Source organism: Balaenoptera physalus (genome assembly GCF_965194825.1).
Source record: "Balaenoptera physalus genome assembly, chromosome: 8".
NCBI classification, from domain to species: Eukaryota; Metazoa; Chordata; class Mammalia; order Artiodactyla; family Balaenopteridae; genus Balaenoptera; species Balaenoptera physalus.
This window is the reverse complement of record NC_138887.1, coordinates 54431087-54445035: the sequence shown is the minus strand read 5'-3', so window position 1 is coordinate 54445035 and position 13949 is coordinate 54431087. Positions and strand designations below refer to the sequence as shown.

The window sequence follows — 13949 nt, the reverse complement described above, 5'->3', positions numbered from 1 at the left end:
ACCTCCGTGGCCTACAGCATTTATACTTCTGAGAATTCTGGGCTTTAAAATGTCATGAGAAATTCTCAACTGGCTTACATTTTTGAAACATAGGAACTGACAGTCATAAGGCCAAACATACCCTTAATAATCGATTCAGCTGCATACAGATCTCGTTTGTAGGTCACCTAGAGGACAGATAAACTTCATTAGACTTAACAGGGTAGGAAGGAATGTGAAAGCAATAAAATTATGCCCCCAAGGAAATTCTTGATTTTGGAGAAACTATAAACACATAATACTGACAATTTTTAAATTATAACAACATCAGTTTATTCAGAAAAAATATATAGTTTCTACAAATGGTTGAAGATTTGTTTTTAAATCTTTAAGTAAATTGAGACGTTATGTGGCAGTGGTTACCAAAGTCTTATTAATATAAGTATTATATCAAAGAAAATGTGGTAGCATTTAAATAAAAGTATTAGAATTATTGTTTAATAGTAGGTTTTATGTTAGAAGGAAAGAAGGAAAAGTATATATTTAAAAAATTACCAAATTGCATTTTCAGTTGAAATGAGATAATTTTGAAAGACCAATTCACATTGAGGGTCTTCATTCTGAATTGAGTTTATCTGTATACATCCAGATAAGGTTCACCTTTTTAAGATTTTTATTAATACATAACTGATAGAAAGAGCCTGGAGGGTACCACTATGTATATAAGAACAATCATGATCTTTGCTTAAGAACATACAGCCTCCTTGCAATAACCTATTCCTTGTAATTAATATACCCTGCATGGTCCTACACCAGATAGTTCCCAGACTACATCCAGTGAGCTCAGGTACAGAACATGTCAAGTGCACGGCACTGCAGAATCCCTTTTCCTACATCACAGAACTGAGGAACATAGTAAATAATCAAATATATTAATAAGTACTATATGGTCTTAGAAGCTTATCATTCACGTGTTCAGATGATTATGATGCAAATGGTCTAAAAACCCACTTTGAGAAATACTCACTAATTAATACCCTTCCATGTCTATAATTTGGACTATTTTCCTCCAGATTATATCCTAACTAAACTTGTACAGAAACTTTGTTCAGCTAAGTGGCTCAGGGCACTTCTACCCAAAATAGGTTTCCCTGCTATGCCTGTATCCTGGCAGGTAACCCTGGTCCAAAACTATACCTTACAATCCAGAACTAATGTAGCAGCTAACTTGTAAGACAGATGGAAATTTCCTCAAGCACTCAACCAATCTATTAAAATCAAATATGACATTGTTAAATTATGTCTAAAACAAGCACATGTGAACCAAAACTAGTACTATAGTTACTGATCCAAAATGCAGTTCTCTTATCTGGGGAAAAAAATAGAAAACAGACACTTAAAGCTTCAGACTATGCATTTTACCAAATTAAAGAATGTATTGATCTCATTCACTCATTCAATAAATATTTATCAAATAACTACCATGTTGTACATCCTGTTCTAAGGGCTGGAAGAGAGCAACGAAAACAGTGAGCAAAACTCAACCTGTAGAAACAACATTTTAGAGGATAAATTTATCTTATAAGAATTGAATAAAACACATTTGTTTTGGGCTTCCATGGTAGCGCAGTGGTTGGGAATCTGCCTGCCAGTGGGAATCCGCCTGCCAATTCAGGGGACACGGTTTCGACCCCTGGTCCAGGAAGTTCCCACATGCCGCAGAGCAACTAAGTCCGCGAGCCACACTACTGAAGCCTGTGCTCCGCAAAAAGAGAAGCCACTGCAATGAGAAGCCTGCGCTCCGCAAGGAAGAGTAGTTCCCGCTCTTGGCAACTGTAGAAAAGCCCACGCACAGCAACGAAGATTCAACGCAGCCATAAATAAATAAATATTTATTTTACCAAATAAAGACAAGACAAGGCTGCGGAGCTCAAGACAGACAGGAAGCAGAGATCCTCAAGGCCTAGAGCAGAGCCACATGGGGGCTTCACGGGCGAGAGAAGAGGATGGAAAGTCGGGGCTCCCACAACACAAACCCACACACGCACCTGTGGTAGAGCCCGCCAGTCATGTCAGTTACATCCACTTATTCTTTTGAATGCCTCTGAACACCTTCTAACCCCCGGCCTTCGGCCAGGCAATGGGGACACAGCTACCTCTCATGGTATTAAATATTAATATTAAATATTAAATATTTAAATATTTTAAAAAACACATTTGTTTCCATGAAAACCCAAAGTTAACTAGATATCTGAAATCATCACTCAATATTTGCAATTTAAATGAGAAAAGGGGCTTCCCTGGTGGCGCAGTGGTTGAGAATCTGCCTGCCAATGCAGGGGACACGGGTTCGAGCCCTGGTCTGGGAAGATCCCACATGCCGCGGAGCAACTAAGCCCGTAAGCCACAACTACTGAGCCTGCGCATCTGGAGCTTGTGCCCCGCAACAAGAGAGGCCGCGACAGTGAAAGGCCCGCGCACCGCGATGAAGAGTGGCCCCCGCTTGCCGCAACTAGAGAGAGCCCTAGCACAGAAACGAAGACCCAACACAGCCAAAAATAAATAAATAAATTTATAAATGAGAAAAGGCTTTTTTTCCCTATAACTGTCTGCTATGTAAGGTAAACTCAAATCAGAAATGAGCAGGAAGATGCCTAATTACCATAGCTGATTTTTTATTCCTTCCTGCTTTCTTTGAGAGATAAAACCGCATTCCAAATTTAAATAGAATAATTGTGAAAGTACTTTATTCATTTTTCCAAATAAATCTATGTTAACAATGGGTTTTTTAAATGAAAAAAACTTGGTCTCAAATACTAAAATGATTTTTCTAGCATATTTGCAAGACAACATTTTTGCATTGGAATCAGTCTTATGAATAAAATACATGAATTATTACCTAAAGGTTCTTTCTACACTAATATTAAATAAGTAATTGTATAAACAAGAAAGACGTCAAAATTTGAACTGTGCCCTCTGCAGTGAAAGCGCAGAGTCCTAACCACTAGACCGCCAGGGAATTCCCCTAAAATTCATCTTTTTGTCTACATTTTCTTGTTGGCTGTGGATACGTACTATACACAGATTAAAGTTTTTGATGTTTATTAATATATTCTACATAAAGCCTTATTGAAAACCTCAACTGTACTTCTCAACAAACACTGATTTAAGGAAAATAAACTACAAAGTATTTCTGACAAACTTATCAAGTACTGTGTTGAAACAGAGCCTTCTGTTTTTCTAAATAAAACAGCTGCCATATTTCAAAAGGAAGAGTACTGAAAGTGTTTTAATTCTGAATTGATGACGCTTTTTCTATCAAGCTTTTACAGTAATACGGATTGTCCTTTCCTTCTTTTTAATTTTATGAAAAGTTTAATAATCAGTTTTGAGATTGATTTTCTTCTGTAAGCATGATCTGCAGGTTTTCTTTGACCTTGCATAATACCTCAGTATGGAAAACAGTTACTTAAAAAAAAAAAAAAAAAACAATCAGCCCTAGTGATAGAAGAGCCTCAATCCTCTGATTCACTGGTTTTCACACTGTGCTCCTTAGAGCTCAGGGGCCACCGGAAGACCAGTGTGGACGCTCTGTGCAGCTGACGCTCAGGGCCCCACATCTGCTACTCACCTAGTTTAGCTCAATTTTTGCCTGTTTTGTTTCACTGTGCTTCTGTGCAGTATTGCATCTTAGTACTTAGCTTTAAAAATATTTATATTCAGTGGAAGAGAAACCTGAAACTGAGAGCCACAGAGATAGTTGCCTTTAACTCCTAGGCCACAGCACTCTCAGCTACCTCAAGGTGAGTTCCAGAGGACACTATTGTACCTGCTTTGTCTTGCTCTGTGTTGACACTATGGTAAATTAAAGAGACTTCTCAGAGCCAAGTCCAGTTGGCCACCACCTTACATAAATCAGACTACACTTAATGTTCTTCCATCTTTCACCTCATAAGAAAATGAGTATGTACTCCAATAATTAGAATAAAGCCAGAAAATCTTAAATTTCGAAGACAGATACAGATTTAGATTTGGATGGGGATATTATACTGATTTCCAGTTCATCATTTCTAGATATGTCTATCTAGAAAATGTTCTTTCCTCTAGACTGGATAACTAGATGAAAACCTCTAAAAAGACACAATTTCACCACATTGTATTTTTGAGGTTAAAAAGCAAAAAGTGAGACTATTTTCTTTTGTTTTTAACAAAGATGCTAGAACATTTGAATCTAAAAAAAGTAATTCCCATCAAAAGAAATCCTCAAAAGTCAGTCATTCCAATAATGTTGTGATGACACTTCAACACCTTCTAAAGAAGCATTTTCAGTCAATGGAATACAGTTAAATTTCTTCAATAACTTATTATGAATCTTTTATGCCTTGAAGACAGTTTTAACCCTTAGTAACAAGAAGTCTGTTCAATTAGGTCTGTGTAGTATAGTAAGTGACCAACTCTTTATATTGGGACAAAAATATGGTACAACTATAAATTAAAGGAATGGAGACTAAATGTAGTCTCCTCTTATGTAGACTAGATGAAATTTCACTAAAATAAGAGTATGTTCAGGAAGGGCTGGCTAGGCACAACCACTCAGGCAGAGCTTAAGAGCCAACTCCTATTCTCAGGAGTCGGTCCTGTATTCTTCTATGGTTGGTCGCTCTTAGGGAGGGGAAAGGAGGGAGAAGAAGGGGGGTTTGCTTATTCACAAGGATGTCCTCTACCCTGCATGGTGATCTGAAAAAACTGATGTTTCCTCTAAACCCAGAGGAGCTACAGCAGGAAGGTTGGCCTCAACTGTGAATGCTGACTTTTTGCATTTACTTCTATTTTTTTTTTAAAGTATGTAAAATACAATATAATAGTCCTCCTGGGATTTCTGGCAGCAGATGAAATAACAGTCCTACATGTGGTCATGAGAAATTTCTAGTCATTCTTCCCAGCACCAGGGGTGAACTCCCTCACTTTCTGAGGGGTAGGGGAAGGTGCCCTGGCTCTGTATTTCAGAATCCTCCTTTGCCTTATTGTTTTGTGGTAGTGAAAATCCTCTTGAAATATGCACTCTCTTCACTGTGCACTCTTCACTGTGTCAGATTTCTGAATCATGTTCCAGGTATTTGGCCTGCCACCCAAGTTCTATGCCAGTTTTAGCATAATTGTACTAAATCTTCTTTCAACTCTGAGTTGTAAAATGTTGTAGCATTGTTGGAATTAGTATTGAATTAGAACACTTATTTCAATGTGTAGATTCCATTGCTTTGGTTTAAACAGCAATGGTAATACTCTTTATCCATGCAAAATAAAACCATACAATTACGTTAAAAGCTTCTACTAAAGACAACTCATATAGTATCATCAAAAAGCTAAACAGGGCTAAATGAACAGCCAGTAAGTATCAAAAATATTTTTTAAAGGTAGAGGATGATGAGACAGGAGGCAGAAGAGGGAAATAGGGAACCTGAAACAACTACATCATTTGCACTCAAAATAACTTCCCCTCAATCACAGAAGAAATTTGACACCTTAAAAAGACCTCAAAACTGCAATTTGAAAGACTTTTTGCCCAGTTCATTGCATTACATGCCCTTTTAGAATCCAAGATCCTGGTAAGGCACATCATTATTCAAACATTCTAAGAGCAGGGCTTCCCCACTCCGGCCCAGTTCGGAAAGTGATACTATGAAAATGATCCCTCTGGGCCTCGCAGGATATCACCCTTTGGCATGTGTATTAGTTTCCTAGGGCTGACATAACAATGTACCACAAACTGGACAGCTTAAAAGAGGAACATATCCTCTCACAGTACTGGAGGCTAGCAGTGTGAAATCCAGGTATCAGCAGGGCCACTGCCCACTCCGAAGGCTTTAGAGAAGAATCCTTCCCCATCTCTTCCTAGTTTCCTGGGGTTGCCAGCGATCCCTCATTTTCCTTTGCTTGTCAATGCGTCACTCCAATTTCTATCTCTATTGTCATTGGCATTCTCCACCTATCTGTATGTGAATCTTTTCTCCTATTCTTACAGATCCGATTTAGGGCCTCTTCTTTACCAATCTGACTTCATCTTAACTTGATTATATCTGCAAACACTCTTTTCAAATAAGGTCACATTCACAAGTGCCAGGGGCTAGGACTTGAACATATCTTCTGTGGGGGGACACAATTCAACCCACAGCAGCATTATGAAATGACTCAGCAGGAGAATGAGTAGAAGCACTTGGAAAAGCCAACCACGGCTCAGTGCACTGACATTTGTCGCACATAAAAGGGAAGCAGAGCGCCAAGATGTACGGACTAAAACTGTGATACTGTATTGCTGGTGGAAGCAGTGCAATTTGAGATTTCACTCAAAAATACTGAAATACATTTGTGAAGACAGAGTGTAAAATTCAAAGAAGAGCAGTGTGCTGCTTTCCTTTCACCTGCAGACCTGAGGGTACTTTACAAGTTTAAAGAAGGCTCAGAATACCCACAAGAAGTAGATACTCACACAGCCTAAAACATCAGCAATGAGGCCAGAGAGTGCTGACATGTTAGTAGCAATAAAATATCTTGAGTTTTTACTTTTTTTTTTTTTTTCAACATAGCCTGCAAATTAAGTCTAGCAGGTCTATGGTGACATGGGTCAGGATCTTTAACAAAATACCTAATTGGTTACTACCAAAATCCTCCCAATTGATATGTATATCACCATCTGAGCCATATATAGAAAAGGATAAACAAAATGAATAAAATGTTTGCCTTCTGGGTTGATGATATTCGGATACTCTTAAAAGAGCAATAAGACTGCATTAATTTACTCCACCAGGCAACAATACAGGCATGTCAATATTTTTTAATCTTAGAACAATTTAAGTATGTATGAGAAAATCTTAGCATGCAGCAAGGCCCACCACGTGACTTACAAAATACCTAATCAACACATAGGGCTTTTTGTTTTGTTTTTATGTCAATGAGGAAATATGCTTTTAGATTCATATAATCTCATAATTAGGATGAATGTTTACTAACCAGATTTAGAGGGATGCTTTATAAAGATTTCATCCAACATTTCAAAAGCAGCAATACTTATTCAAAACTATGATATGACCCTACAATTCTATTTCAGAATACACTGTTCAATTCAACATATTTCTACCCAATCAAACACAGGAGAGTCACGCTGTAAAGCACTCCTGCCACAACAGGAAGCTGAACTACGATAGTGCAACAACCACTTCATGCCTCCTAAAGAAAGAAGTTTGCCATAAAGGCAGTCAAACCTTACCACAGGAAAGAGCACAATTCCTCTTTGGAGGAGGTGAGTGGTTCTAGCCACCAACCCCACTGGGTCAAAACTGGCAGATATGTGTTTCAACCCAGTTAAGTTGGAGCAACCACCCCAAGACCTGTGAGGAAATGTTATTTTGGGAAGCAGAGTTGCACCCTCAATCCAGTTGAAGGTAAGGCTACAGAGTAAAAGATTATACGTAAAGAACACACACAAAAATTGTGAATAAAACAATCTTATTGGCTAAAATGGAATTTGTTTGAATAAATTATCCCAGCATGAATTTTCTTGCAACCAAGCAATAGAAATAATACCATGTTTGATGGTTTAGAAAACCTAGTGAGACTCAACGCCTTTTATGTATGCATATACGCACACATCTTTATTCCTGGAAATACTGTTTCAATATGAAACCAAACATTTTTATACTTCTCTATCTTCTAAAGCACCTGGAAATTGTCTGTACTTGTAGACAATACGTCTTTAGGAATGACACACCAACACAGAGCAAAGTACCAACTCTCTTACCTTCCAGAGGTCAGGAGATCCTTCTATAAGTTTGGCTTTGATGTGACAGTATTTTAGAGCCAAATGCAAACACTCAGTTCCAAATTCCAAGTCATAGTCACTACACTGTGTAGGAAGAAAAAAGAATTAAGAAGTTGAGATATAATTTTAAATAAACTAAACTTTTAATTTCATAATCAACTGTACATAGAAAAGAGCCTAGAAAATTCACAAACTCTTTAGTTAGCTACTGATTAATCAGGTAGATTAATCTTCCCCTTGTCCTAAAAGCCAAATGAAACAAATAGAAAACAGGAATGTTGCAATCATAGGAGTTTTTAATTTCCTGAATAGTTTCAGGTGCCAGATAAATACAATACTTTATTTCCTTTGCTCAAAAACTACATTTCCAAACACATTTGTGAAATGCCTCAAGGTACGACTGAGGATTACCGTATCAGACTTGATTTAACAAATATAGGTATCCATAAAACTCCAAACCCCTTATCTCATATTTATACCGCTTTCTTATTAATTGGTTTTTTAAATATCAATATATCCTTTTTAGAGGATATATTTTGATTCTGAACATGGAAATATTTCAGTCTTTCATTATGAGAAAAAATGTAAACGCCCATTAGATTTTAGTAAAATATAAGTAACATTTTTTAGCATTTTAAGCAGAACCATCAAAATGACCAACACAATATAATTCAGCTGAATAACAGTCACTAAGTACCTATCAAGTCCAAGGTTTGTATTAAGGACCAGAATATAAAGACAAATGAAACATGTTTTGTGTCCTCAAGGAACTCAAGTCTAGAAGGGGAGGTTGATCTATAACAAATATTTTATAACAGAATGTGATATGGAGCATTAGAGGAATATTTATAAGTAGACCAGGAGATAAAGTACTTAATTCTATATGAGGGTATCAGGGAAGGCCCATCAGAGGAAATGGTCTCTGATCTCATTCCAAAGACTGAATAAAACTCAAGCATAGGGATACTCTTCAGGCTAAAAGTGCCAAACAAAGATACAGACGTTGCAGACATCTGCTGAATTTGCATTTTACAAAGAGCATATCCATATAAGACAGACTGCAGGAAGGCAACAAATATGAATATGACATTTAGCACGCTTTGCCAATCTTTATTGTACTGGAGATCACGAAATGCCAAATTTTAATGATTTATGAAGTTAATGTACAAGAAAATATAACCATCAAGTATACCCAGAGTCCCAAATTAATCAGAACAGTCTCAGCTTAAACTTTCTATACTGATATACTACATAACATGACATTTATTAAACATTTTCATCTTTAATATAGTATTATCAGCAGTAGTTGCATTCAAATAAATTAAGTTTTGGTAAACCTCTGCATTCTACTTTCAACGTCTGCACAGGCTCATCTAGTAGTATGCAAGTGACACCAACCTACAGTAAAAAAAGAGTTCTCTCCTAACACACGGTTAAATCCCAAAGATGACCAGCAATAACCCTTTTCCTGCCTCTTTCCAGATGCTAGATATTGAACACATTCATGGACAGCCTTAAAAGTGCTCACAAAGTGCATACTAAGAGGAACCCACAGGAACAGCTACTTCCTTTGTATCTCAGGGATGAGAATTACTTGATGCTGTGCTCCTGCCACTCACGTGATGTACCAGCCAAGATGGCAACAGCTTACAAATTGCATGAAGTCTTCAGGATTCCAATCAACAGAGCCAACAGGAAACAAGGAAAATGATGGATCAGGTATTTATGAAATATATACTAGAAACAGATACTGAGCCATCTTGGCAGAAATAGTCTGAAGCTGTTATTCACTGTATAGATTAATATTACAACTATTTACGGGGTTTTTGGTAACTTTTTTGCATTAAACCTTAGAATGCGTTTCTTAAGAACATGGATGACGATTTCTACTTCTGCCTAGATATGGAAAGCTGACAAAAATGATGCTCATTTCACAACGAAAGAAAAAAGCAGACAAACTACAAAAGCAGAACGTTTTCTCAAAACATCAGAGCTGACGTCACAGGATTACCAAGTAGCCCTAAATCTAAGAAAAGGCATGCCTCCCCCAAAAAGGGAGAGAGTGCCATACAGGCAGGTAAGAAGAAATCACCTACAAATTCCGACAAACTGTTAAATACTGAGTGGAGGAAACTAGGAGAACGTAGAATCTCTGGGAATCACAGCCACAACAGGAGCTTATACCCACCTGCAGGGTCTTCTTCAGCAACCTGTTACTGGGTGCTCATGAAGAGCTGTAATAGTATTTCAAAGTGACTGTGATTTTAAACTCAAGGTAATCACTAAACAAACGCTTTATAGTAAAAAGTCAATAGTGATAAGAGGGAATCATAAAATAAGAAATTAATACAAAGGCAGGCAGAAAAAAAGAAAAGGAACAAAAATAAAGCACACAACAAGATGGTAGATTTTAATCAAGTAAGTTAATTAATGTGTAACTACACAAAGTATCAACATTATCCAGCATGGGGGCCACAGTGCTATCACCGATCACATGAAAAACACACAAATACATAGGTGCAGAGAACCCTCTGCCTCCCTAAACTTGGAGCCCAAAATAGTGTTAACAATGTTCTCCTCAGGCAGAAGCCCTTAGCACACTATTGTCAGAGGTCCCCACATACACTGCCGACCCCAGTCACCTTACAGTGAACCTCACAATCAACAGCCCCACTTATAAAATCCACCAAATCCAACCAGTCTCCAACATACACACATGAGCAAAAAATCCAGATTTAACTGAAACCCAAGGTAAAACTAAAATGAAAGATAAGGTGAAAAAGGCAAAAAATAAAGTATTTTGTAGAAACTAGAAACTATACAGTTAATAAAGACTTAATAACACCAGAATGATAGTGTCTATACTCATAAAATAAGGATAATATTTAAGAGGATAATATTTAGAAGGGTGGAAAACAGAAAAAGGTAATAGATGACTCAGCCACAAAGTCCAATATGTTAAAAAAAAAAAAAAAAAATCAGGGACTCCCCTGGTGGCACAGTGGTTAAGAAACCACCTGCTGAGGAAACTTACACAACCCTCTTAGATAGCCTCATCCACCAGACGGCAGACAGCAGAAGCAAGAAGAACTACAATCCTGCAGCCTGTGGAACAAAAACCACATTCACATTAAGATAGACAAGATGAAAAGGCACAGGGCTATGTACCAGATGAAGGAACAAGATAAAACCCCAGAAAAACAACTAAATGAAGTGGAGATAGGCAACCTTCCAGAAAAAGAATTCAGAATAATGATAGTGAAGATGATCCAGGACCTCAGAAAAAGAATGGAGGCAAAGATCGAGAAGATGCAAGAAATGTTTAACAAAGACCTAGAAGAATTAAAGAACAGACAGAGATGAACAATACAATAACTGACATGAAAACTACACTAGAAGGAATCAATAGCAGAATAACTGAGGCAGAAGAACGGATAAGTGACCTGGAGGACAGAATGGTGGAATTCACTGCTGCGGAACAGAATAAAGAAAAAAGAATGAAAAGAAATGAAGACAGCCTAAGAGACCTCTGGGACAATATTAAACGCAACAACATTCGCATTATAGGGGTCCCAGAAGGCAAAGAGAGAGAGAAAGGACCACAGAAAATATTTGAAGAGATTATAGTCAAAAATTTCCAAAACATGGGAAAGGAAATAGCCACCCAAGTCCAGGAAGCGCAAAGAGTCCCATACAGGATAAACCCAAGGAGAAACACGCCGAGACACATAGTAATCAAATTGGCAAAAATTAAAGACAAAGAAAAATTATTGAAAGCAGCAAGGGAAAAACGACAAATAACATAAAAGGGAACTCCCATAAGGTTAACAGCTGATTTCTCAGCAGAAATTCTACAAGCCAGAAGTGAGTGGCATGACATATTTAAAGTGATGAAAGGAAAGAACCTACAACCACGATTACTCTACCTGGCAAGGATCTCATTCAGATTCGACGGAGAAATCAAAAGCTTTACAGAGAAGCCAAAGCTAAGAGAATTCAGCACCACCAAACCAGTTCTACAACAAATGCTAAAGGAACTTCTCTAAGTGGGAAACACAAGAGAAGAAAAGGACCTACAAAAACAAACCCAAAACAATTAAGAAAATGGTCATAGAACATATATATTGATAATTACCTTAAACGTGAATGGATTAAATGCTCCAACCAAAAGACACAGGCTTGCTGAATGGATACAAAAACAAGACCCATCTATATGCTGCCTACAAGAGACGCACTTCAGACCTAGGAACACATACAGACTGAAAGTGAGGGGATAGAAAAAGATATTCCATGCAAATGGAAATCAAAAGAAAGCTGGAGTAGCAATTTTTCATACCACATAAAATAGACTTTAAAATAAAGAATGTTACAAGAGACAAGGAAAGACACTACATAATGATCAAGGGATCAATCCAAGAAGAAGATATAACAATTATAAATATATATGCACCCAACATAGGAGCACCTCAATACATAAGGCAACTGCTAACAGCTATAAAAGAGGAAATTGACAGTAACACAATAATAGTGGGGGACTTTAACACCTCACTTACACCAATGGACAGATCATCCAAAATGAAAATAAATAAGGAAACAGAAGCTTTCAATGACACAATAGACCAGATAGATTTAATTGATATTTATAGGACATTCCATCCAAAAACAGCAGATTACACGTTCTTCTCAAGTACGCACGGAACATTCTCCAGGATAGATCACATCTTGGGTCACAAATGAAGCCTCAGTAAATTTAAGAAAATTGAAATCATACCAAGCATCTTTTCTAACCACAACGCTATGAGATCAGTAATGAATTACAGGGAAAAAAACGTAAAAAACACAAACACATGGAGGCTAAACAATACGTTACTAAATAACCAAGAGATCACTGAAGAAATCAAAGAGGAAATCAAAAAATACCTAGGAATAAATGACAATGAAAACACGAAAACCCAAAACCTATGGAGCAAAAGCAGTTCTAAGAGGGAAGGTTATAGCTATACAAGCCTACCTCAAGAAACAAGAAAAATCTCAAATACACAATCTAACCTTATACCTAAAGGAACTAGAGAAAGAAGAACAAACAAAACCCAAAGTTAGCAAAAGGAAAGAAATCATAAAGATCAGAGCAGAAATAAATGAAATAGAAACAAGGAAAACAATAGCAAAGATCAATAATACTAAAAGCTGGTTCTTTGAGAAGATAAACAAAATTGATAAACCATTAGCCAGACTCATCAAGAAAAAGAGGGAGAGGACTCAAATCAATAAAATTAGAAATGATAAAGGAGAAGTTACAACAGACACCGCAGAAATAGAAAGAATCCTAAGAGACTACTACAAGCAACTCTATGCCAATAAGATGGACAACCTGGAAGAAATGGACAAATTCTTAGAAAGATATAACCTTCCAAGACTAAGCCAGGAAGAAAGAGAAAATATGAACAGACCAATCACAAGTAAGGAAATTGAAACTGTGATTAAAAATCTTCCAACAAACAAAAGTCCAGGACCACATGGCTTCACAGGTGAATTCTATCAAACATTTAGAGAAGAGCTAACACCCATCCTTCTAAAACTCTTTCAAAAAATTGCAGAGGAAGGAACACTCCGAAACTCATTCTATGAGGCCACCATCACCCTGATACCAAACCAGACAAAGATACTACAAAAATAAAATTACAGACCAATATCACTGATGAACATAGATACAAAAATCCTCAACGAAATACTAGCAAACAGAATCCAACGACACATTAAAAGGATCATACACCATGATCAAGTGGGATTTATCCCAGAGATGCAAGGATTCTTCAATATACGCAAATCAAATAATGTGATACACCATATTAACAAATTGAAAAATAAAAACCATATGATCATCCCAATCGATGCAGAAAAAGCTTTTGACAAAATGCAACACCAGTTTATGATAAAAACTCTCCAGAAAGTGGGCATAGAGGGAACCTACCTCAACATAATAAAGGCCATACATGACAAACCCACAACAAACATCATTCTCAATGGTGAAAAACTGAAAGCATTTCCTCTAAGATCAGGAACAAGACAAGGATGTCCACTCTCACCACTATTATTTAACATAGTTTTGGAAGTCCTAGCCACAGCAATCAGAGAAGAAAAAGAAATAGAAGGA

General features: G+C 37.1%; 1 protein-coding gene across 3 annotated transcripts in view; it reads right to left on the bottom strand.

Annotated features, from left to right (window-relative positions):
* CRPPA (CDP-L-ribitol pyrophosphorylase A) overlaps window positions 1-13949 on the bottom strand; it is a 400424-nt gene that overhangs the window by 283321 nt on the left and 103154 nt on the right. For all 3 annotated transcript variants that reach the window (XM_082472756.1, XM_082472757.1, XM_082472758.1), the window contains exons 4-5: window positions 7775-7879; window positions 122-167 (exon numbers count right to left, since the gene is read on the bottom strand). In XM_082472756.1, the coding sequence (XP_082328882.1) occupies window positions 122-167; window positions 7775-7879 (151 nt within the window). The remainder of the gene's footprint in view (window positions 1-121; window positions 168-7774; window positions 7880-13949) is intronic.